The sequence below is a fragment of the Oncorhynchus clarkii genome, chromosome 24 (genome assembly GCF_045791955.1).
Source record: "Oncorhynchus clarkii lewisi isolate Uvic-CL-2024 chromosome 24, UVic_Ocla_1.0, whole genome shotgun sequence".
NCBI lineage: Eukaryota > Metazoa > Chordata > Actinopteri > Salmoniformes > Salmonidae > Oncorhynchus > Oncorhynchus clarkii.
The window spans coordinates 2058420-2085135 of record NC_092170.1 but is presented as its reverse complement, the minus strand read 5'-3'; the positions used below and the strand labels follow the sequence as shown (position 1 = coordinate 2085135).

General features: G+C 42.6%; 1 protein-coding gene across 2 annotated transcripts in view; it reads left to right on the top strand.

Annotated features, from left to right (window-relative positions):
- Positions 1 to 26716, top strand: part of LOC139382264 (dedicator of cytokinesis protein 10-like) — a 177212-nt gene that overhangs the window by 37774 nt on the left and 112722 nt on the right. Inside the window, exon 1 of one of the 2 annotated variants that reach the window (XM_071126129.1) lies at positions 14997 to 15433. The exons of the other annotated variant lie outside the window; for it this stretch is intronic. Coding sequence (XP_070982230.1) covers positions 15266 to 15433 — 168 coding nt within the window. The 5' untranslated portion in view covers positions 14997 to 15265. Of the gene's footprint in view, positions 1 to 14996; positions 15434 to 26716 lie in introns of those variants that run through there. 2 annotated transcript variants of the gene reach the window in all.

Sequence of the window (26716 nt, the reverse complement as noted above, 5' to 3'; positions counted from 1 at the left end):
ATGAAAGTATTGGTCAGTGTTTCCTGGGGGACCCTATAATCTTCAGGTACGTTAAATGTTTTCTCTTAGCTACTTGTCATGAAATATTCTAATCAAGTGAGAAAGACTGTCATTCCTTCAAACAATCATCTTTGTTCAATATCGATTAACTATTGCAAAAATGAGACTGGTCAACCCAACAGTCTTGACTGTATGTTCTTAACCCCAACAACCTGGCTTAGTTTCCCAGATGCAATAATGATTTTGAGACAATGAGCGATTGTTCTACTCCTAAGCTACCTCTAGTGAAACACATTCTTGTCTATGTAATGCAGTCTTTAACTCATTTGTCAGCTCAAGCCATCTCCGGTGACCGTACGCCCAGATTAGCTGCAGGGAACTTGAGTGGAGACCATAAAAACAGACACTAGTAGGACAGAAATGTCTTACTATTAGTTAAGTATTAATCGCTAACTATTTATATCAAACAAATCAAGCAAATATATCATTTTTCTCTCACATTCCCCTCAAGAAACTCAGTTTCTTCTAGAAAAATTCAGGATTGTAAAATATACATTTAAACTAACAAAAGTGCTGATGCCTGACATTTCGTCCATGGTTAACAACCTTCCTCTGGGTTGCTGAGCTGTAGTGAGGTGCGTACTGGCGGCAGAGAAGGCAGGCGCAGGAGAGCGGAAAATGATTTACAACGGTGTCGTTTAATATCCATAAACCACCGTCAACAGAACAATACAAATAAATGGGTCAAACAAAACCCGGTAAATACCAGCATACCGTGCATAAGCACTACAAGAAACAATTACCAACAAGGACATAGGGGGGAACAGAGGGTTAAATACACAACATGTAATTGATGGAATTGGAACCAGGTGTGATGGAAGACAAAACAAAAACAATGGAAAATGAAAAGTGGATCAGCGATGGCTAGAAGGTCGGTGATTTCGACCGCCGAACGCCACCCGAACAAGGAGAGGGACAAACTTTGGCGGAAGTCGTGACATGAGCTTAATACCGTCTTTATCAAAACACAATCAACTTGGAACATAATCAAACCCATAAAATGAACATCACACACAAGCTTCATTACATCAGATTACAACAGTCATCACGCTGGCACCACGCACAAATGTAGGGGTCAGCATGATACAAATGTCCACCCCATTTAGAACCCTTCCTACACCAGTGACAGACACCCCTCTCTGGGCACCTTGTCCACACAGTGTAGAACATGAGCTCATCATCTGGGTCCTTATTAGATGATTTTAGATTTTTCTACGCCGATACCGATTAAATAACGCAAAAACACAGTGTTGGAGAAGAAAGTAAAAGTGCAATATGTGCCATGTAAAAAAGCTAACGTTGAGGTTCCTTGCTCAGAACATGAGAACATATGAAAGCTGTTGGTTCCTTTTAACATAAGTCTTCAATATTCCCAGTTTAAGAAGTTTTAGGTTGTAGTTATTATAGGACTATTTCTCTCTATACCATTTGTATTTCATATACCTTTGACTATTGGATGTTTTTATAGGCACTATAGTATTGCCAGCCTAATCTCGGGAGTTGATAGGCTTGAAGTCATAAACAGCGCTGTTCTTCAAGCATTGCGAAGAGCTGCTGACAAACGCAGGAAAGTGCTGTTTGAATGAATGCTTACGAGCCTGTTGCTGCCTACCACCGCTCAGTCAGACTGCTCTATCAAATCATAGAATTAATTATAATATAATAACACACAGAAATACGAGCCTTAGGTCATTAATATGGTCGAATCTTGAAACTATAATTTCGAAAAACAAAACGTTTATTCTTTCAGTGAAATGCCGTTCCGTATTTTATCGAACGGGTGGCATCCATAAGTCTAAATATTGCTATTACATTGCGCAACCTTCAATGTTATGTCATAATTATGTAAAATTCTGGCAAATTAATTACGATCTTTGTTAGGAAGAAATGGTCTTCACACAGTTCGCAACGAGCCAGGCGGCCCAAACTGCTGCATATACCCTGACTCTGCTTGCACAGAACGCAAGAGAAGTGACACAATTTCCCTAATTAATATTGCCTGCTAACATGAATTTATTTTAACTAAATATGCTGGTTTAAATATATATATACTCTGTGTATTGATATTAAGAAAGGCATGGATGTTTATGGTTAGGTACATTCGTGCTTTTATTATAACATCCCCCGTTTGGCGAAGTAGGCTGTGATACAATGATAAATTAACACGCACCGCATTGATTTTATGCAACGCAGGACACGCTAGTTAACCTAGTAAAATCATCAACCATGTGTAGTTAACTAGTGATTTATGTATTGATTGACAGTTTTTTTACAAGATAAGTTTAATGCTAGCTAGCAACTTACCTTGGCTCCTTGCTGCACTCTCGCAGTTGTCTACTTGTGGAGTGCAATGTAATCGGCCATAATCGGTGTCCAAAAATGCAGATTACCGATTTGGCCATGCCGATTAATTGGTCAACCTCTAGTCCTTATGCTCAGAATTGGGGTCCTCATCAGACATGTAGTCAGGAATAGGGAATAGTTCAGGGAAATCATTCAGTTTCCAAAAACCCTGTGAATTATCCAATCCAGAATGACATTGCTCAGTGATTCTCATGTTCTGTCACTAAAAAATCCCTCAATTTAACACACATCAATACTGGCAGAATGTACATTTACAGTGCCTTGCGAAAGTATTCGGCCCCCTTGAACTTTGCGACCTTTTGCCACATTTCAGGCTTCAAACATAAAGATATAAAACTGTATTTTTTGTGAAGAATCAACAACAAGTGGGACACAATCATGAAGTGGAACGACATTTATTGGATATTTCAAACTTTTTTAACAAATCAAAAACTGAAAAATTGGGCGTGCAAAATTATTCAGCCCCTTTACTTTCAGTGCAGCAAACTCTCTCCAGAAGTTCAGTGAGGATCTCTGAATGATCCAATGTTGACCTAAATGACTAATGATGATAAATACAATCCACCTGTGTGTAATGAAGTCTCCGTATAAATGCACCTGCACTGTGATAGTCTCAGAGGTCCGTTAAAAGCGCAGAGAGCATCATGAAGAACAAGGAACACACCAGGCAGGTCCGAGATACTGTTGTGAAGAAGTTTAAAGCCGGATTTGGATACAAAAAGATTTCCCAAGCTTTAAACATCCCAAGGAGCACTGTGCAAGCGATAATATTGAAATGGAAGGAGTATCAGACCACTGCAAATCTACCAAGACCTGGCCGTCCCTCTAAACCTTCAGCTCATACAAGGAGAAGACTGATCAGAGATGCAGCCAAGAGGCCCATGATCACTCTGGATGAACTGCAGAGATCTACAGATGAGGTGGGAGACTCTGTCCATAGGACAACAATCAGTCGTATATTGCACAAATCTGGCCTTTATGGAAGAGTGGCAAGAAGAAAGCCATTTCTTAAAGATATCCATAAAAAGTGTCGGTTAAAGTTTGCCACAAGCCACCTGGGAGACACACCAAACATGTGGAAGAAGGTGCTCTGGTCAGATGAAACCAAAATGTAACTTTTTGGCAACAATGCAAAACGTTATGTTTGGCGTAAAAGCAACACAGCTGAACACACCATCCCCACTGTCAAACATGGTGGTGGCAGCATCATGGTTTGGGCCTGCTTTTCTTCAGCAGGGACAGGGAAGATGGTTAAAATTGATGGGAAGATGGATGGAGCCAAATACAGGACCATTCTGGAAGAAAACCTGATGGAGTCTGCAAAAGACCTGAGACTGGGACGGAGATTTGTCTTCCAACAAGACAATGATCCAAAACATAAAGCAAAATCTACAATGGAATGGTTCAAAAATAAACATATCCAGGTGTTAGAATGGCCAAGTCAAAGTCCAGACCTGAATCCAATCGAGAATCTGTGGAAAGAACTGAAAACTGCTGTTCACAAATGCTCTCCATCCAACCTCACTGAGCTCGAGCTGTTTTGCAAGGAGGAATGGGAAAGAATTTCAGTCTCTCGATGTGCAAAACTGATAGAGACATACCCCATACCCCTAAGCTTTTAATACGGTCAGAGTCTTCAGGAGATTCATTTCTTGATCTCTTACAGCTGTAATCCCAGCAAAAGGTGGCGCTACAAAGTATTAACTTAAGGGGGCTGAATAATTTTGCACGCCCAATTTTTCAGTTTTTGATTTGTTAAAAAAGTTTGAAATATCCAATAAATGTCGTTCCACTTCATGATTGTGTCCCACTTGTTGTTGATTCTTCACAAAAAAATACAGTTTTATATCTTTATGTTTGAAGCCTGAAATGTGGCAAAAGGTTGCAAAGTTCAAGGGGGCCGAATACTTTCGCAAGGCACTGTATGTCAACCTACAATAAAATTATCCTATAATTCCAGTATTTAACGTTCTCATCACGATTATAATTCCAGAGCAGTATCTTAATGCATTCTTAGCCTAAATTACTATACATTTAGCAGTGTGTAGACCTCCTTAATTAACCTGATACCCCAAATAAACAGTCTAAATCAATTATGGGCAGTTGACCAACCCCCCCCCCCTCCCTTTCACGGCACACAATCGTCTGTAATTTTTTCTTTTCTTCTTCAGATCTTCACAGTTCAAAGTGGATGGCCCATGAAAATGTCCCAATTTCAATGTCTCACCTGAGCCCCACCACAACTCCAACTATGTCTTATCATTTGCCTTTGGAACAGATCTCGCTCCATGCTCACCCCACATGGACTTCTGTTGCACTCCTGAGAGAGAAATGCATGAGAGAATAGGCCGTTGATAGCTTGAACTGGATGCTGTACACCAGTTGCTGGCTCGGACTCAGGTCTCTCGATACAAGTGATGCAGGACAGGGCCGTATTGAACGCCATTTCTTCAGCCGGTCAGAGAAGGGGTTTTGGTCAAATGATCCCTTCCATGCATCCTAGGTACCATGTATAGTCACAATCCATAATCTCGAGAAAGAACAGATCAACAGTTAATTTCTGATTCAAGAAATCCAGACAAGCATTGCCTGCAGGCTCGACGGGCTGCCATGCCTCAGCGGGCTCGACGGGCTGCCTTGCCTCAGCGGGCTCGACGGGCTGCCTTGCCTCAGCGGGCTCGACGGGCTGCCTTGCCTCAGCGGGCTCGACGGGCTGCCTTGCCTCAGCGGGCTCGACGGGCTGCCTTGCCTCAGCGGGCTCGACGGGCTGCCTTGCCTCAGCGGGCTCGACGGGCTGCCTTGCCTCAGCGGGCTCGACGGGCTGCCTTGCCTCAGCGGGCTCGACGGGCTGCCTTGCCTCAGCGGGCTCGACGGGCTGCCATGCCTCAGCGGGATCGACGGGCTGCCTTGCCTCAGCGGGATCGACGGGCTGCCTTGCCTCAGCGGGCTCGACGGGCTGCCTTGCCTCAGCGGACTCGACGGGCTGCCATGCCTCAGCTGGCTCGACAGGCTGCCATGCCTCAGCGGGCTCGGCGGGTTTCCCTGCCTCAGCAGGCTCAACCTCAGCTGGCTCGACAGGTTTCAGCGGGCTCAACAGGCTGCCGGGTTTCAGCTGGCTCGCTAGGCTGCCATGCCTCGACCGAGGCAACCGGGGAGGTCTCAGCCGGCTCATCAGGCTCTCACGCCTCTGCCGGTTTGTCAGGTTTCTTTTCCTTAGCGTAGGCGACCGATCCGCTCCTGACCCCCGGGATCGTCATCTTGGTCGGCGTTCTGTGGCTGGAGCCGCGCATCGGGGAGGGGGTCCTGTCACTTGTGCTCCCTCTCTGGCCTCTAGGTCACCAGGTTGCTCGTTATGGCGCACAACTGTCACCATCGTTACGTGCATCAACACATTACTCCATCACCTCATTGATTCCCTGCCCTATATATGTCACTCCCTTTGGTTCCTTCCCCATTGTTTCTGTAGCTGTTTCATGCCGGTGCGCTGTTCGTGTTTCTTGTTTTGTTCATTTATTAAATGTATTCACTCCCTGAACTTGCTTCCCAACTCTCAGCGTACATCGTTACACAGGGTCAGGATATTATCCCGATCATCCAGCAGACCCAATCTGGTGAGATTTGTATTGCAGAAAAAATAATAATAAACGCAACAATACACTCCTTCATATATCACTCGATACATTCCTACATATCACTCTAGCTCCAAAAACCTCAAAAGACTAGTAATTCACCATGTGAGTCATGTGTAAAAACAACACTGCAAATCAAATTCGAATTACTACCCTTAATAACTCCATAAAAACATATGTACCCATAACTTCATGGTAAAAACAGACTTTAGACAGCCTCCCCTTATTCAAGGGCAGGCCTCTCTTTACCCTGTGGACTGAATCACAAATAGGGCTATGAACTATAAACCTCTATATAATTATCAGTATTACAAATGTCCTTAAATTCATCATCCAATGTCTCTCGGCTTTCCAGTGAGGGCGATCAAACCACACTAGAAAGTAAAGACAGAGGTCAGAGGTCATTCAAACCCTTCAAATAATTGTTTATTTCTCTAATTAGATGAACTATGTAAAAGCAGTCAAACGTTTCATACATTTCGTATCCCAGTTTCTTCAGTACATTTCTTATCAAAATAATTCACGTGTTCAATTCAAACTCAGAAAAGAAAAACTTCTGAAAGTTCCATGCTTGTGCCCCTTTAAAATACATCTCCTCTAACCCATGAAAAACCCAATAATACCAAATGAAATAACATTTCGTTAGTGCCTAGTTTTCTAACTCTTAAGCAATCCAAACGATTCAAATTTGAAATTCTTACTTTCCAATTAACTTACTTTCCTTTGTTTGTCTTCACTAGTCTTCATCTCCATTTCCTTTAACTCAGCAAGCCCTCTATAATCTCCGCTATAGGCCACTTTTAATTACTATGTTATCTCTTGTTTCGCTGGTTGTACTTTCCCATATGATGCATTCTGAACCTGCTCTACCAAATACTTTACTAATTTGACAATGTTTGGCATACGAGTTTCTTTGCCTTTTTACGCCCATAACAAATTCCCTACGTATTTTGTCAACACAGAGCCCTCAAATGTACACCTTTAGTGATTACATTTAAATGCGGCATGTTGCAAAGTTTGACTTTTTGGAATTCGCTACCTCTTTCTCTTATTGGAAGAATTAATATAATTAAAATTAATGTGTTGCCTAAATGTTTATATTTATTTCAATGTTTACCCATTTTTATTCCAAAATCTTTTTTAATTCACTGTATCAAACATTCATGTATTTTATTTGGGATAGCAGGGTACCACAGATTGGTAGAAAACATTTACAGAAGCCTAAGGCATTGGGTGGTTTAGCTCTACAACATTTTCAGACATACTATTGGGCTACAAATTTCAGAGCCCTTTTGTACTGGCTGCAGACTGATCCTACTGGCCCTAGACCAGATGGAGTCTGAATCATGTAAACCTGCTGCACTTTCTTCTGTGTTGTGCTCGTCTCTCCCAGTGTCCCTAGGCAAAAGGTGTGTCAACCCAATTGTAAAGCAGTCTCTTAAAATGTGGAATCAGTTCCGTTTAGCCTTTAGCCTCCGAGGCTTTTCTCTATCAGGCCCAATCAATCAGAACATTTTATTTCCTCCATCTTTGAATGATGGGGCTTTTGCCATCTGGCACTCACTAGGCCTCTCCTCATTAGCCCAAATATTATTTGATGATACATTTGCCTCTTTTGCTCAGCTACAGGAAAAGTTCAACCTCCCCCAATCCCACTTTTTCCGCTATCTCCAGACTAGGAACTTTGTCAGAGCTAACACCCCTGAATTTTCCCATAGGCCTGCGAAATACAGCTATAGAGATCATCTTTGAGCTGAACATGCTTCCTAGGGGCTCAGATGTATATGCAATCATTAGTGACTTACAGAACCATTCTTTGGTGCCTTTAAAGACTCAAGGGGAATAGGATTTGGGGGAGGAACTTGGATGACACCTGGGAATCTGTGCTGCAGAGGGTGCATTCGTCCTCTTTTAGCACTAGACACAGCCCCATTCAATTCAAGGTGGTTCACTGTATCCACTGGTCCGGGGCCAAACTTGGAAGAATATTCTCTGATTTTGATCCTACATGTGTCCGATATAAAACGGAACCAGCCACACTTTTGCATATGTTTTGGGGCTGTCATAAACTGTCAGGTTTCTGGGAATGAATATTTAAATGTTTCTCTGATATATATGACACTGTTATAGATCCGTCTCCCCTTACAGCCCTTTTTGGAGTACTGACCATAGGTACCCTGTCAAGAATCCAGTTGGACACTGTTACTTATACAACTCTTTTAGCTAGACGGCTAATACTACAGAACTGGAAGATGGTAGCTCCCCCATCTTATAAATGTTGGGTGAGAGATGTCTTGTGTTCTCTGAAACTAGATTTTTTTTAAATTCAATATACGTGGGAACCCCAAATAAGACCGGAATGGCTTGGTCTCCATTCCGGTCTTATTTTAAACAGTCCATCCACTAATTGTATTCACATTTCAAAAAAAATATGTCTGTATTTGACTCCCCTGTGACTTAAGGGTTGGATGAGCATTTCTTTGTGGGTTTTTTTGCGCGGGGGGGTGCATTAAGATTGATGGTGTGCTTATTGATTGTGACCTGCGGATGCCTTGTTCATCTTGCCCGGTCACAGACTAAAATGTGAGCTTTTGCACTTTTTTAAAATATATTTTTGTAACATTTTGTTCACGCTTACATAAAATGATTATTATATATATTTTTCTTTTAAAGCATTGTAAACTTTTTGGTCCACTTTTTGGTCCAGTGGATGGTCGGTCTGTGGCCATGACTGTCTGTGAGTGGCTGCATTTCTCCACCCCTATCCCTTGACTGTTTACAGGAACAATGGTGAGGTGTTTGCTCTGTCCCTGTACCCTTTAACCTTTGTAGCCTTCTGCCCGGTGTGTTTAACTTCTCTAAAGAACAGTATCTTTAAAGATAATAATTGTTTGTATTTTTTCTAGTTGAGTATATTATTTATATTGTTTTGTGTTGTGTGTAAAACAAAGTTTTCAAAACATATGTTTCCCATGCCAATAAAGCCCTTAAATTGAACTTGAATTGGGAGAGCGGAGAGAGGTGACTCAAGTAGAGGAGTCCATGCATCAATACCTGTGTGTGTGTGTGTGTGTGTGTGTGTGTGTGTGTGTGTGTGTGTGTGTGTGTGTGTGTGTGTGTGTGTGTGTAGTAAAATACGGTATACCGCCCAGCCCTAATTGTAATGGTGTGTTCGTGGAGGTGGGTGTGTGTTGTTGTCACACAGATGCTGAAGGCCCTAATCATGGGTTATCTACAGCTTCCCAAGATGGCCTGCTCCTCCCTGTTGTTTAGGCCCAAGATAACACCCTGAACAAATTCTATGGATTATACTAAACACATACTGATTCTACTAAACTACTGAACATTATAGCTTATACTGTGCGTGTGCACGTTAGTTTGTTAGGGTTGGGCAGTATCCAGGTTTTCATACCGTTTCTATACCATACCGGATATACTGTATTACCGGAAGTGCCGCAGAAAACTATTTAGCCAACGGGGATCTTTATCCAGGAGGGGATTGAATGTCTCTGCTGTAACCAAGACGCTTGATCTTGCCATCTAGCCACTTTAGCTAGCAAGTTAGCAAACCACATGCATAGCTGGAGCCCTGAGCTGGAGATAATTGATTTGACACATCTTAGATTTCTTATAGTTATAATTAAATAAGCAGTGGCGTAGCACGCACCCCTTGCAAAGCGGGCGTGCCCCCATCCAAAATAATAATAAGTATGACTATTAATATAACATAGAAAATGTGCTGTAAAGTTACCTTTTTTTAAATCTTAAATTTTTTTTAACAATGTTTTCACTACTTTTAACCAGGGCCCATAGTCCTCTGGTCAAAAGTAGTGGGGAACCAAAGAGGTGCACATTTTAGTTTTTGCCACAGTGCTACGCACTTGATTCCATTAGTTAACTCATCATTAAACCTTTGAACAGTGGAATCAGGTGTGTAGTGCAAGAGGGCAATAACTGAAATGTGCCCCTCTTTGGGTCGCCATGACCAGGATTAAGAGACACTGATGTAGGGACGCTGCCAGAGGCTGTGGCCCAGTCCAAAAACAACTCCCTGCTCTCTAGGCTCCTGCACTTCACAGACAATAAATCCAGAATAATTGAATTGGTATACACAGCAAACTGGTTTTCTGCTGAGGGGGAGAGAAGGGGCCTCCTCTCACTTTGTGGTGGAGGAAAACTGATGAGTAGGGAGAGGAGCAGTATACTGTATTGTGCATTTTCTATATGCAGAATTATTCATCCAGCACTTAGTGTAATATATTGTGATGTGGTGATTACAAATCAAATTAAAATCAGATTGTATTAGTCACGTGTTGAATACTAACAAGCCCTTAACCAACAATCAAATAACAATGAGGCTATATACAGGGGGTAATACAGGGGGTACTGCGAGTTGCAGCAGTGTAAAAGGGGGGGGGGGGGTCAATGCAATAGGTGGCCATTTGATTAATTATTCAGTCTAATGTCTTGGGGGTAGAAGCTGTTAAAGAGCCTTTTGGACCTAGACTTGGCGCTCCGGTACCGCTTGCCGTGCGGTAGCAGAGAGAACAGTCTATGACTTGGGTGACTTGACTCTTTGACAATTTGTTTGTGCGCGTCTCTCTGTGTGGAGTAAAGGGAAGCTTCAGCCTACAGCTCCGCAGTCTGATGTTAGTTACCATAACAATGATGGGGAGAGCTCTACTTCCCCCGGTGGCGGCGTGGCCCTCTGACATCTGGTAGAAATGAGGTAAAATGGATTAAGTTAGCCTCCATTAGTATCCCCAGCCACTGTGAGCTCCGCTTCTGGATCAGCATGTTTTTGTTTGGCCTTATACAGCTCCTTGAGTACGTTCTTAGTGCCAGCGTCGGTTTGTGGTGGTAAATAGACGGCTATGAAAAATATAGATGAAAACTCTTGGTAGATAGTGTGGTCTACAGCTTATTATCAGGTACTCTACCTCAGGTGAGCAATACCTCGAGACTACCTTAATATTAGACATCGCGCACCAGTTGATATTGACAAATAGACACACACCCCCACCCCTTGTCTTACCGGACTTCTGTCCTGCCGATGCACAGAAAACCCAGCCAACTGTATATTTTCTTTGTTGTCATTCATGACTCGGTGAAACATAAGATATTCCATTTTCCAGTACTACAGTGCATTCGGAAAGTATTCAGACCCCTTGACTAAAATGTATTAAATAGTTTTTTCCCTCATCAATCTACACACAATACCCAATAATGACAAAGTAAAAAAAGGTCTTTGTTTTATCTTGCAAATGTATTACAAAACAAAAAGAAGGAAATATCACCCTTTACTCAGTACTCTGTTGAAGCACCTTTGGCAGCGAGGATTTCATCAAGGATCTCTGTGTCTGAGGTCCCTCGACCCTGACTACTCTTCCAGGCCCTGCTGCTAAAAAATATCCCCGCAGCATGACGTTGCCACCATGCTTCACCGTTGGGATGGTTTTGGCCAGGTGTTGAGCGGTGCCTGGTTTTCTCCAGAGGTGACGCTTGGCATTCAGGGCAAAGAGTTCAACCTTGGTTTCATCATACCAGATAATCTTGTTTGTCATAGTCTGAGAGTCCTTTAGGTGCCTTTTGGCAAACTCCAAGCGGGCTGTCATGTGCCTTTTACTGTGGAGTGACTTCCGTCTGGCCACTCTACCATAAATGCCTGATTGGTGGAGTGCTGCAGAGATGGTTGTCCGTCTGAGAGGTTCTCCCATCTCCACAAAATAATTCTGGAGCTCTGTCAGAGTGACCATCGTGTTCTTGGTCACCTCCCTGACCAAGGACCTTCTCCCCCGATTACTCAGCTTGGCCGGGCGGCCAGCTCTAGGAAGAGTCTTGGTGGTTACAAACTTCTTTCATTTATGAAAGATGGAGGCCACTGTGTTTTTGGGGACCTTCAATGCTGCAGCAATTTGTTGGTACCCTTCCTCAGATCTGTGCCTCGACATAATTCTGTCTCGGCGCTCTACCCACAATTGTGGGACCTTATACAGACAAGTATGCCTTTCCAAATCATGTCCAATCAATTGAATTTACCACAGGTGGACATGATTCAAGTTGTAGAAACATCTCTAGGATGGTCAATGGAAGCAGGACGTACCTGAGCTCAAAAGGTCTGAATACTTATTTAAATACGGTATATGTTTTTTACTTTTCATAAATGTGCAAAAGTTTCTAAAAACCAGTTTTCGCTTTGTTATGGGATATTTTGTGTAGATTGATGAGGAAATGGTTTTATTTAATTGGGAATTAAAACTCTTGGGCTTTTTGAATGACCTTAGAAAGCACTGTCATTTCATTGTGTTAGGCTTTGGAACAACATCCACAACTGCCATGTTTTCCACTTAGTTTCAACCTGTTGTTGAACAGGTGTTCCGCTAACAGAACACCTGGCCAACAGCCAGTGAAATTGCAGGGCGCCCAATTCAAAAACAGAAATACTCATAATAAAAATTCCGAAAACATACAGGTGTTATACATTGGCTTAAAGATAAACTTCTTGTTAATCCAACCGCTGTGTCAGATTTCAAAAAGGCTTTATGGCAAAAGCAAACCATGTGATTATCTAAGAACAGTGCCCAGCAGACAAATCATTACAAACAGTAACCAGCCAAGTAGAGGAGTAACAAAAGTCAGAAATAGCGATAAAATTAATCACTTACCTTTGATGATCTTCATATGGTTGCACTCACAAGACTCCATGTTACACAATAAATGTTATTTTTGTTCGATAAAGTCCCTCTTTATGTCCAAAAACCTTAGTTTTGTTGGTGCGTTTTGTTCAGTAATCCATTAACACGAAGTGCGGTCACAGCAGGCAGACGACAAATCAAAAAAGTACCAGAAAAGTTTGTAGAAACATGTCAAACAATGTTTATAGTCAATCCTCGGGTTGTTTTTGTCATAAATAATCAATCATATTTCAACCGGACAATATCTCTGTCAATAGAAAAGGAAAAACAAGAAAGGCGCGCTCCCGGTCAAGCACCGAACATATGTCTGGAAATTTCTACTGTCCTCTCATTGAAAGTGGTGTTTCTCCCTAATTTTTTTGAGTAAAAGCCTGAAATAATGCCTAAAGACTGGCCACATGTAGTGGAGGCCATAGTGATCGTGAACTGGGTCATAAGTCTTTGTAGGGTGGATAGGCTTTCAATGGAAAAACAGCCATTTCAAAATAATAATAATAAAATAATCACTTCCTGGATGGATTCTCCTCAGGTTTTCAAATCAAATCAAATTTTATTTGTCACATACACATGGTTAGCAGATGTTAATGCGAGTGTAGCGAAATGCTTGTGCTTCTAGTTCCGACAATGCAGTAATAACCAACAAGTAATCTAGCTAACAATTCCAAAACTACTACCTTATACACACAAGTGTAAGGGGATAAAGAATATGTACATAAAGATATATGAGTGAGTGATGGTACAGAGCGGCATAGGCAAGATACAGTAGATGGTATTGAGTGCAGTATATACATATGAGATGAGTATGTAAACAAAGTGGCATAGTTAAAGTGGCTAGTGATACATGTATTACATAAAGATGCAGTAGATGATATAGAGTACAGTATATACATATGAGATGAATAATGTAGGGTATGTAAACATTATATTAGGTAGCATTGTTTAAAGTGGCTAGTGATATATTTTACATAATTTCCCATCAATTCCCATTATTAAAGTGGCTGGAGTTGAGTCAGTGTGTTGGCAGCAGCCACTCAATGTTAGTGGTGGCTGTTTAACAGTCTGATGGCCTTGAGATAGAAGCTGTTTTTCAGTCTCTCGGTCCCAGCTTTGATGCACCTGTACTGACCTCGCCTTCTGGATGATAGCGGGGTGAACAGGCAGTGGCTCGGGTGGTTGTTGTCCTTTTCGCCTACCATATCAGTTCTGTTATACTCACAGACATTATTTTAACAGTTTTGGAATCTTTAGTGTGTTTTCTATCAAAATATACCAATTATATGCATACCCTAGCTTCTGGGCCTGAGTATCAGGCAGTTTACTTTGGGCACCTCATTCATCCAAACTACTCAATACTGCCCCCGGTCCCAGAATGGTTAAACCTCTTTCTTCAAATGGATCAATCACAGTGAGGTAATTTTTGATGGAATTTGCATTAATGTCAGACTGGTTAGAGGGACAATATAGCCCAATATAGAGTACCAGGCCATTAGGACTTGATGGTTGTCAGTGAGTTGGGTACTACCAATGCATGTCCAGTGTGCATTTTATTGCGGTCATGATTGCTGGTGTGGTGGTAATACGGTCACCGCAACAGCCCTACTACTCTAGTCTTTTTCCCTCCTCTCTTTCTTTCTCTCTCTCTCGATTTATATTTATCTCCCCTCACTCTCCCTTTTCTTTCTCTGTGCTATTTAGCTTTTCGGTGCAGACTGCAGCACTTTAGGTACCGCTAAGTGAGTGTACAGTATGAGCTAGATTTCAAATTCTTAAGTGGGAGAGAGGAAGTACGGAGCGAGACATAGTGTGGAGTAGGTGGCTGGTTTGAATAGTTGAATGACACTGTTACGGCTGGTGTAACACAGCTGGTGATTTGGACACGCATGCACAGAAACACACATACATGCACACACACACACACACACACACACACACACTCCTTTGCTTAGTGAAATTCCCAAAGCTCACTCCAGCTTGGATTGACTTCCTGTCTTTTTACCATGTCCCTCTAAATCACGTCGGAATATTTGTGTGAACAGTATGTGTGGACGAGAGAGAGAGAGCGTGCACGAGAACTCGAGGGAGCGGGCGAGACTGGGTGCTAGAGTGCGTGCCTGTGTGTTTTTGGCTGTCAGTTCTGGTCAGCTGACGACCGTGTCTTGCTTCGATTGGAGGAGCCAGCTGTGTTCAGCTACAGTGTAGGCAGATCAGATCAGTGCGGAGAGTGGAGCGACAAGGCAGCCTCTGTCTGCTGCAGCTGGAGGGTCCCAGCGCTCAGCACTTAGCAGTACTGAGCCAGAGTAGAGCAGTGGGACTGCAGTACGAAGTAGGCAGGCAGTGCTGGAGCACCGGAGCTTTAGGGACTAACCTGGGCTAACCTGACTAGGCTGTAGCTGGGGTTTCCTGAACTTAGCATCACTTAGCACTATTAGGCTGGTCCAAGGTCCAGGGGGCCAGGGCTGGGTGGTGAATCCAGGGCAGAGGGCTCTGTCTGGGGGTGACGTGGTTGGGTACCTGGGTATGGGCTGCTCGGCCAGCTTGGTGCTCCTCCAGGCCCTACGTTCCGTGGGCCGGGCCAACTGTGTCCACATGTGCTCCCGCCAGGACCAGCTATCCTCGGACGCCCTGCCTCCCGGCGAGGGCCACACCACCACCGGGGGAGGTAGAGCCCTCACCATCATTGTTATGGTAACTAACATCAGACTGCGGAGCTGTTGGCTGCAGCTTCCCTTCTTCCTTTGTTGGGGGCGGGGGGGCGGGCGTAGTGTAAGAGGGCTAGAGGGAATCTGTTTGGGCTCCTTCTGTTTTTGTATACGAGTGTTAGCCATGTGGTATTAACATACAGCGAGGGGAGAATGTGTCCTCTCTCTGTGTTTGTGTAAGTGTGTGCGTGTGACTGGGTGTGTGTGCGTGTGTGTGTGTGTTTGTGTGGAGGGTAATGTATTATCCAGGAGCGAGCCATGATGTGAACAGAGCTGTGTGTTACTCCCTCTCAGCTGAGAGGGAGAGGGGCGGAAACAGAGGCAGGGGGCTGCCGGGGATGTACAGGGAGAGAAGGGTGTTGGGGGGTGCCTGCGGGTCAGTCCAGGGCAATATAGTTTCTGTGGGAAAAATGTGTCTCTTTGCTCATGTTTCATCTAATAGGCTGCTGATAAGATGATGTGAGTGTTTGTCGAAGTCAACGGGTGAATGAATGAGCAAATGAACAAATGTAGGATATTGGACTGGCCAATATTCTTTTGTTTCTGTCTGTGAGTGACCGCAATACCATTTGGATCCATTATTAGGAGCAGTAGGGTGGAGTTGTCCCTGTATGCTGTTCTTGGGTCAGTTTAGCATTTTCCCTACTAATGGTTAAGGTTAAGATTGGGGAGGGGAAGCTGATCCAAGATCTGTACCGAGGAAAAGCTTCACCCCAAAGTTTATTAAGGCAGTAATGAGTTGTGACCGCTTGGTTCGTGATTGTGAACTAAATCAGTGGTGAGTCTGAGATTGACGGGTGAGGTTATACTCAGGGTGGCAAGGTGATGTTGAGGAACAGGGGTGTACAGATATTTAAGTTACAGCCAAAATTTTTGTCACCATTCAACATGGGTTGAACATGGTATTTCAATGTCCCTGTCCTTCCGTCTGTCCGACCATCCCTCTGCCTGGTCATTGTAGGGCTAATCCCCATCTCTGGGACAGGCTTCCATATTCCCAGAAATCCTTTGTTTCCCGATTGCTGAATGCATGGTGACATTGAAGAAATTGAAAAATGTCAGGCTTATTTTGGCAGGGGTGTGAGCCATAAAGTTTGCCTGACGACTCAAATTGAGGGGTGTTGTAGAAAACAAAGTCATCAGCGATTGGACCTAAGTATCAAAGTTAATGACAAATTTTCAAAATGTCGCTGTACCCATGTTTGTTTTGGCTCTTGCTCAACCTGATCGTTTTCTGGGCAGAATCAGATGGTGTAGAACGTATTTTCATTCTAGACATCGTAGGGGAGATGTCGTCCGTGGGTGTGATGTAGCATTTGGCCGGAGCAAGGAGTTTGGGTAACCAGGCAACCATAAAGTCCCCTCTCTCTTTTCTCTCCGCTTTCTTCTCTCTCTCTCTGCCTCTCTCTCTCTGCCTCTCTCTCTCTCTGCCTCTCTCTCTCTGCCTCTCTTTGCCTTGGGAGTGTTTTGTAGTTGAGAGGCCATGTAAAGGGCTCTGTCCTTACTTTCTTTCAATTTTTATTTTCTATGGTGGAGAGTTAACACACTGTGAGTTTTTAATTCGTTTTTTTTTTCAAAAGGAAGAAGACAGAGTTTTAGTTTCCTGGGGTTTGAACGGTGTGGTGTGCAATGATGGCTTCGCAGCCTTGGGCAAAGTAGATGCTGTCATTACGGCATGGATTCAGGTGTGTTCCTGAGAATGGAGTTAAGGTGGAGGAGGTTCTGCTCATGGTCGGCGAACAGCTAGGAGATGAATTTATGGATTCCGCTTCCAGAATTAACAAAGCTGTGATTGTCTTCATGAAAAGAGTGAATTTGGTGGGTAGGTTGATTGCTAGTGGAATATTTGTAAGGGATGTGTTGGTGGCGTAGCTGAGTCTGGGTCTAGACATGCTATGGATGGTGGTGTAGCTGAGACTGAATCTAGTCATGTCATGGATGGTGGTGTAGATGAGGCAGGGCCTAGTCAGGTTATGCTAGTGGATGAGGAGAGTATAGTGGGGAAGGGCAAGCGGCTAGGGGCGGTGGAGGAGGGTGTCAAGTGGAAGAGGGGAAAAAAGGGGAGAAGAAAGGAGGTGGGAGGGGAGAGGCTGGTGTGGTCAAAGGTACTAAGGAACCTTTGCCTGTTGTTAGGGGGAGGCCCTGACTAGAGAGAAAGGGCAGGTGGTCCGAATGGGAGATGGAGATGAGGAGGAGGAAGGTGAATCTGAGGAAGAGGACAATGTTTCGGCTTTTTTTCCAAGGCTCCTCATCAATGGGTCCAGAGCTGACAGCCAGTCAGGCAGAGGGGTCAAAGTACATGAGACTAAAGGGTAAAAGGTTCATCTTGAAATGTTATTTTGCGTACCAGGAAAGTTTTGTAAGATCAGTCAGTATAACACGCTTTGAAAAAACGAGGGGCATGGTGTCCTCTCACCAAGGAAACATTTTGGGTTGAGAAAGTGGGTCACAACTGTGCATAATGGTCTACCTTCAGATGCTATTTAGATTAATAGTTTTTTTTTCTGGCACTGGGGCTTTTTGAATTTTGCTATTGGTCTATTTCTTTGCTGACTTTTCTACCACTTCTTATGGAGACTCTTCGGGTAGGCTCGCTTAATATACAGTACCAGTCAAAAGTTTGGACACAGCTATTCATTCAAAGGTCTTTCTTTATTTTTACTATTTTCTACATTTTAGAATAATAGGGAAGACATCAACACTATGAAATAAAACATATGGAATCATGTAGTAACCAAAAAAGTATATTTGAGAATCTTCAAAGTAGCCACCCTTTGCCTTGATTACATCTTTGCAAACTCTTGGCATTCTGCTTTGCTGGTGACACTGTCTGTGATTTATTTAGAATTCAAGACACACTTAACCAGCATGGCTACCACAGAATTCTGCAGCGATGCTCCATTCCTTCTGGCTTGCACTTAGTGTGACTATCATTTGTTTTTCTACTTTGAAGAATATACAATATATTTAGATGTTTAACACTTTGTTTTCGTTACTACGTGATTCCATGTGTGTTGGAATCATGTACAATGTAGAAAATAGTAAAAAAAAAATAAGAAAAACCCTTGAATGAGTCGGTGTGTCCAAACTTTTGACTGGTACTGTATATATTTACAAAGAAATATACATGGGGGATTGAAAATTATGCAGACAATCTATCTGCAATATTAAAGCTGATCTACCCCCAGAGGTCCAGACATTCTCTGACTCTCCATGTACCCTGGTCTGTCTGTCACTGACCCTTGTGTCAAGAGAAAATATGCAGCTACAGTTGAAGTCAGACGTTTACACATTTAAACTCAGTTTTTCACAATTCCTGACATTAATTATATTAAAGATTCACTGTTTTAGGTCAGTTAGGATCACCACTTTATTTTAAGAATGTGAAATGTCAGAATAATAGTAGAGAGACTTATTTATTTCAGCTTTTATTTCTTTCATCACATTCCCAGTGGGTCAGAAGTTTACAAACAGTCGATTAGTATTTGGTAGCATTGCCTTTAAATTGTTTAACTTGGGTCAAACGTTTCGTGTAGCCTTCCACAAGCTTCCCACAATAAGTTGGGTGAATGTTGGCCCATTCCTCCTGACAGAGCTGGTGTAACTGAGTCAGGTTTTAAGGCATCCTTGCTCGCACACACTTTTTCAGTTCAGCCCACAAATGCTCTATAGGATTTAGGTCAGGGCTTTGTGATGGCCACTCCAATACCTTGACTTTGTTGTCCTTAAGCTAACTTGCCACAACTTTGGAAGTAGGCTTGGGGTCATTGTCCATTTGGAAGACCCATTTGAGACCAAGCTTTAACTTCCTGACTGATGTCTTGAGATGCTGCTTCAATATATCCACAGAATTTTCCGCCCTCATGATGCCATCTAATTTGTGAAGTGCACCAGTCCCTCCTGCAGCAAAGCACCCCCACAACATGATGCTGCCACAGTTGGGATAGTGTTCTTCGGCTTGCAAGCATCCCTCTTTTTTCCTCCAAACATAACAATGGTGGGCCAAAGACTTCTATTTTTGTTTCATCAGACCAGAGGACATTTCTCCAAAAAGTACGATCTTTGTCCCCATGTGCAGTTGCAAACCGTAGTCTGGCTTTTTTATGGTGGTTTTGGAGCAGTGGCTTCGTCCTTGCTGAGCGGCCTTTCAGGTTATGTTGATATAGGACTCGATTTGCTGTGGATATAGATACTTTTGTACTTGTTTCCTCAAGCATCTTCACAAGGTCTCCTTTACTGTTGTTCTGGGATTGAGTTGCACTTTTCGCACCAAAGAACGCGTCTCCTTCCTGAGCGGTATGATGGCTGCGTTTTCCCATGGTGTTTATAATTGCATACTACTGTTTGTACAGATGAACGTGGTACCTTCAGGCGTTTGGAAATTGTTCCCAAGGATGAACCAGACGTGGAGGCTAACCATTTTTTTGCTGAGGTCTTGGCTGATTTCTCTTGATTTTCCGATGATGTCAAGCAAAGAGGCACTGAGTTTGATGGTAGGCCTTGAAATACATCCACAATTTACTCAAATGATGTCAATTAGACTATCAGAAGCTTCTAAAGCCATGACATTTTCTGGAATTTTCCAAGCTGTATAACGGCACAGTAAACGTAGCGTATGTAAACTTCTGACCCACTGGAATTGTGATACAGTGAATTATAAGTGAAATAGTCTATCTGTAAACAGTTGTTGGGAAAATGACTTGTGTCATGCACAAAGTAGATGTCCTAAACGACTTGCCAAAACTATAGTTTGTTAACAAGAAATTTGTGGAGTCGTTGAAATATGAGTTTTAATGACTCCAACCTAAGTGTATGTGAACTTCCGACTTCAAACTTTATATTGAACAAAAATAGAAAAGCAACATGTAAAGTGTGTTTCATGAGCTGAAATATAAAGATCCCAGACATTTTCCATGCGCAGAAAAAGCTTATTTCTCTCAAATGTTGTGCAGAAATTTGTTTACATCCCTGTTAGTGAGCATTTATCCTTTGCCAAGATAATCCATCCACCTGACAGACGTGGAATATCAAGAAGCTGATTAAACAGCATGATAATTACACAGATGCACCTTGTGCTAGGGACAATAAAAGGCCACTATAAAATATGCATTTTACCACACAACCCAATGCCTCAGATGTCTCATGTTTTGAGGGAGCGTGCACTTGACATGCTGACTGCAGGAATGTCCACCAAAGCTGTTGCCAAATAATTGAATGTTCATTTCTCTACCATAAGTCACTTCCAACGTAATTTGTCAGTAAGTCCAACCGGCCTCACATCCGCAGACCATGTGTAACTATGCCTGCCCAGGACCTCCAAATCCGGATATTTCACCTGCGGGATCGTCTGAGACCAGCCACCCAGACAGCTAATAAAACTGAGGAGTATTTCTGTCTGTAATAAAGCCCTTGTGTGGGGAAAAACTAATTCTGATTGGCTGGGCCTGGCTCCCCAGTGGGGGGGCCTGGCTCCCAAGTCGGTGAGGGCTCTCCGAGGCCCACCCATGCCTGCGCTCCTGCCCAGTCTTGTGAAATTCATAGATTAGGGCAACATTCATTTATTTAAATAGACTGATTTCCTTATATGAACTGGAACTCAGTAAAATCGTTGAAATGGTTGCATGTTGTGTTTATATTTTTGTTCAGGATACTCCAGTCCCTGCCATTCCTCTCCCTCATCTCTGCTTCTCTATCTCCTCTCTCTCTCGGCAGGTAACCTAGCGGTTAGAGTGTCGGGCCAGTAACCAAAAGGTTGCTGGTTTGAACACCCAAGCCGACAAGGTAAAGAATCTGTTGATGTACCCTTAAGCAAAGCACTTAACCCTAATTTTCTCCAGGGAAACCTTACTGCTATGGCTGAACCTGTAAAACAACACATTTCACAGCACCTATCTGGCTTAGGTGACAATAATATATATATATTTTATCTGCCTCCCCCTGTTCATATGAGTATGATATTCTCACTTTCTGTACTCTCTAGCCCTCTCTTTCTCTTCCACATCTCCCCCCTCTCATTCTCTCTGTCCCTCAATCTCCCCCTCCCCCCATATCTCCCCCTCTCTCTTTCTCTCTCCCCACCCTCTCTCCCCCCTCTCTTTCTCCCTCTCTCGCTCTCTGCAGTAGATGTGATCCAGATGGCGATAGCTGCAGTCTGATCCTGGACCCTGTCCTGTGCTGTCTCAGCACTAGGAAACATACACACTCTGGCTCCCATTACACAGCAGACTATTACTGCCTCCCAAACAGCAACCTATTTCCTACATAGTACTGTGCACTACTTTCGACCAGAGCCCTATGGGTCCTGGTCAAAAGTAGTCCACAATAAAGGGATAGGGTGCCATTTTGGATGTAAACCGAGATTGTAATTGAGATAGACATTCACCAGCTTCTACTGGTGGTCAAACTCTGAGATATTATATGGCCTTGGACCTTCCTTGTCAGCTCTCCTTTTCATCAATTTCCTTCTGTCATGTGTTTTCTCGCATCCTCTCTCTTTCTCTCTATTTTCTCTCTCCCTCCCTCATTATATTTTTTTCTCTCTCGCTCTCTCGGTCTTTCTCTTACATTTTCTCTCTCCATCTCTCATTCACGCCCCTGTTTGATTAGCAGTTGCTGCTAATTCTAAGGCCTGCGCTCGTTCTATTTTGATCCTGCAAAGCTGCAGTTTTACTGAGAATCAGCACAGGGGTGGATGGAAAGAATGGGACAAAATAGGGAGAATGGGGTTGTTTGGTGGGATGTGGAAGTGAGTGAGGCTGGCGAAGAAAGAGGGGGAGATGGAGGGATGGAAGCAGCCCAGACAGCTGGAGTGGAATAGGGGGGGGGGGTTGGATGTTTGATGGGCTGCAGGTGTTTTAGCAGCTCGTTAAAGGACTTAATGGGGTATGTAACAGAGCCTGTTGATACACACTGACTGAGATTTTCTAAATATTGAGCAATTATGGAACTCGAAATACACTGAACAACAATATAAATGCAACTTGTAAAGTGTTGGTCTCATGTTTCATGAGCTGAAATAAAAGATCCCAGAAATGTTCCATATGCACATAAAGCTTATTTCTCTCAACTTTTGTGCACAAATTTGTTTACATCCCTGTTAGTGAGCATTTATCTTTTGCCAAGATAATCCATCCACCTAACAGGTGTGGTATACCAAGAAGCTGATTAAACAGCATGATCATTACACAGGTGCACCTTGTGCAGGGGGCAATAAAAGGCCACTCTAAAATGTGCAGTTTTGTCACACAACCCAATACCACAGATGTCTCCTGTTTTGAGGGAGCGTGCAATTGTCCACCAGAGCTGTTGCTCTGGTGCTCTGTTGCTCTGTTGCTCTGAGATTGTAATGTTAATTTCGCTACCATAAGCCGCCTACAACATAATTTCTGAGAATTTGAAATTATGACCACGTGTAACCACGGCAGCCCAGGACCTCCACATCAGGCTTTTTCACCGGCGGGATCGTCTGAGACCAGCCACTCGGACAGCTGATGAAACTGTGGGTTTGCACAACCTAATCATTTCGGCACAAACTGTCAGAAACCGTCTCAGCGAAGCCTTTGGTCACTGGCTTGCTGGAGAAGTGTGCTCGTTATGGATGAATCCTGGTTTCAACTGTACCTGGCAGCTGGCAGACAGCATGAATGGCCTCGTGTGGGCGAGCAGTTTGCTGATGTTAACGTTGTGAACAGAGTTCCCCATGATGGAGGTGGGGTTATGGTATGGGCAGGCATAAGTTACGGACAACGAACACAATTGCATTTTATTGATGGCAATTTGAATGCACAGAGATGCTGAGATCCTGAGGCCCATTGTCCCATCACTTCATGTTTCAGCATGATAATACAAGGATCTGTACACAATTCCTGGAAGATGAAAATGGGACAGTTCTTCCATGGCCTACATACTCACCAGACATGTCAACCATTGAGCATGTTTGGGATGCTCTGGATTGACGTGTACGCAGAGTGTTCCAGTTCCCGCAAATATCCAGCAACTTCGCACAGCCTTTGAAGAAGAGTGGGACAACATTCCACAGGCCACAATCAACAGCCTGGTCAACTCAATGCGAAGGAGGTGTGTTGCACTGCATGAGGCAAATGGCTGGGCACACCAGATACTTACTGGTTTTCTGAGCCCTCTTCCACTTTAAATCTGTGACCAACAAATGCATAGCTGTATTCCCAGTCAGGTCAAAGCCATAGATTAGGGCCTAATGAATTCATTTCAAGTGACAGATTTCTGTATTTTTTTTTATTGAACCTTTTATTTAACTAGGTAAATCAGTTAAGAACACATTTTTATTTACAATGACACCCTATCAAAAGGCAAAAGGCCTCCTGCAGGGAGAGGGACTGGGATTAAAATAAAAATGTAAGACAAAACGCACATCACAACAAGAGAGACACAACATGGTAGCAACACAACATGGCAGCAGCACATGGTAGCAGCACAAAACATGGTATGAACATTATTGGGCACAGACAACAGAAAAGGAAAAGAAGATGGAGACAACAATACATCAGGCAAAGCAGCCACAGGTGTCAGTAAGAGTGTCCATGATTGAGTCTTTGAATGAAGAGATAAAACTGTCCAGTTTGAGTGTTTTGTTGCAGCTCGTTCCAGTCACTAGCTGCACCGAACTGTAAAGAGGAGTGACCCAGGGATGTGTGTGCTTTGGGGACCTTTAACAGAATGTGACTGGCAGAACGGGTGTTGTATGTGGAGGATGAGGGCGGCAGTAGGTACAGTATCTCAGAGGGGAAGGTTTTATAAATAAGCATCAACCAGTGGGTTTTGTGTCAGGTATACAGAGATGACCAGTTTACAGAGGACTATAGAGTGCAGTGATGTGTCCTATAAGGAGCATTGGAGGCAAACCATTTACTGGAAGTTTAGAGGTGTCAATCATTCATCTCACATTGTGTGTGTGTGTGTGTGTGTGTGTGTGTGTGTGTGTGTGTGTGTGTGTGTGTGTGTGTGTGTGTGTGTGTGTGAGAGACACTGTTTCCCTGATCTGCCAGAGAAAAGTGGTTTGTGGTCTAACTGTTGCTAAGAGGAGGGGGTTAGCTAGAGAGAAGATAGAGGGGTACATAACATATGGAGTGTGAGACACCTTTAACATCAATTATAAAAACATTTGTGAACTGATTTTCTTTTTCTTCACATATGGTGTAGCTTGATCCTAGTTTACATAATCTGAGGTGTTTGTGTTGTGCCAGCCATCGGTTGAGACACAGCATACTCTTGAACACAGGGTAGGCGTCAATTTAATCATAGAAATATAATCCATAGAATGGACTTGCAATTAGCTGTTACACCATTGACATTGAAATGTAATTTAAATTTGAGCTTTTAGTTACTACCACAAATATGTATTTTCTATTATCTATATTTTTATTATTATCTATGGAAGATGGTTGGACCTCCAACCATCTTTGTGGTACTAATTACAGCTGCACCATTGAGAGCATCACCACCTGGAATGGCAACTGCTCAGCATCCAACCGTCTTCTACCCCCAAGCCATAAGACAGCTAAACAATTAATCAAATGGCCACCCGGACTACTTACATTGACACCCCCCCTTTGTTTTTACACTGCTGCAACTCGCTGTTTATCTATGCATAGTCACTTTACCCCTACCTACATGTACAGATTACCTTGACAAACCTGTCCCCCCCCCCCCACACACACACACATTGACTCGGTATTGTTATATTATTGTGTTACTTTTTGTATTTTATTTTGTACTTTAGTTAATTTAGTAAAGTTTTTATTAGCTCTATTCCTTGACTTGAATTGATAGTTAAGGGCTTGTAAAAGTAAGCATCTCACGGTAAGGTCTGTGCATGTGACAAACTTTGATTTGATTTGAAAGTTTGTAATGATTTGAAAGTTTGTAATTGTAATGTTTAGTGGCTACATTTATCAGCCAAAACATGAAACGCACCCTTTATTCAGGAACATGCCGTGTCTCAACCGATGGCGGGCACAACACGAACACCTCAGATTATGTCAAATAGGATCTAAGCTACAACATAAGTGAAAATTGATTAAAAAATATATGTTTATATATATATATATATATATATATATATATATGTTTTTAGATCATTGGTGGTTAAAGCAAAAAATATATACAAATGTTTCGTAAAAAAATCTAGAAATTATAAAATAGCTTTACAACCCTGATTTGTAAGCTTTCAAGTGATGTCAAACGTAACCTTTTATATTTTTAGTGATTGTAACGTACAGTACCAGTCAAGTTTGGACACACCTACAGATTCCTTTTTTTTTTTTTTTTTTATTTTTATTTTTTTTACTATTTTCCACATCCTCTTAAGGATTATCCCCCTTTTTTCAATATTTGCCTAAAATGACATACCCAAATCTAACTGCCTGTAGCTCAGGCCCTGAAGCAAGGATATGCTTATTCTTGGCACCATTTGAAAGGAAACACTTAAGTTTATGGAAATGTGAAATTAATGTAGTAGAATATAACACAATAGATCTGGTAAAAGATAATACAAAGAGAAAAACAATCGTTCTTTTGAAAAAAAATTGTACCATCGTTGAAATGCAAGAGAAAGGCCATAATGTATTATTCCAGCCCAGGTGCAATTTAGATTTTGGCCACTAGATAGCATCAGTGTATGTGCCAATTTTTACACTGATCCAATGAACTATTGCATTTCTGTTCAAAATGTTGTATCAAGACTGCCCAAATTTGCCAAATTTGTTTATGAATAACTTTGCATGTTCAAAATTGTGCACTCTCTTCAAACAATAGCATGGTATTATTTCACTGTAATAGCTACTGTAAATTGGACAGTGCAGTTAGATTAACAAGAACTTAAGCTTTCTGCCAATATCAGATATGTCTATGTCCTGGGAAATGTTATTGTTACTTACAACCTCATGTTAATCGCATTAGCCTACGTTAGCTCAACCGTCCTGTGGAAGGGACACCGATCCCGAAGAAGACATCAAAACTATGAAATAACACATGGAATCATGTAGAAACCTAACAAGTGTTAAACAAATAAAAATATATTTTATATTTTTGATTCTTCAAAGTAGCCACCCTTTACCTTGATGACAGCTTTGCAAACTCTTGGCATTCTCTCAACCAGCTTTTTTATTTTTTTATTTTACCTTTATTTAACTAGGCAAGTTACGACAGATTTGTACCTTGTCAGCTCGGGGGTTTGAACTTGTAACCTTGGGGTTACTAGTCCAATGCCCTAACCACTAGGCTGCCGCTAGGC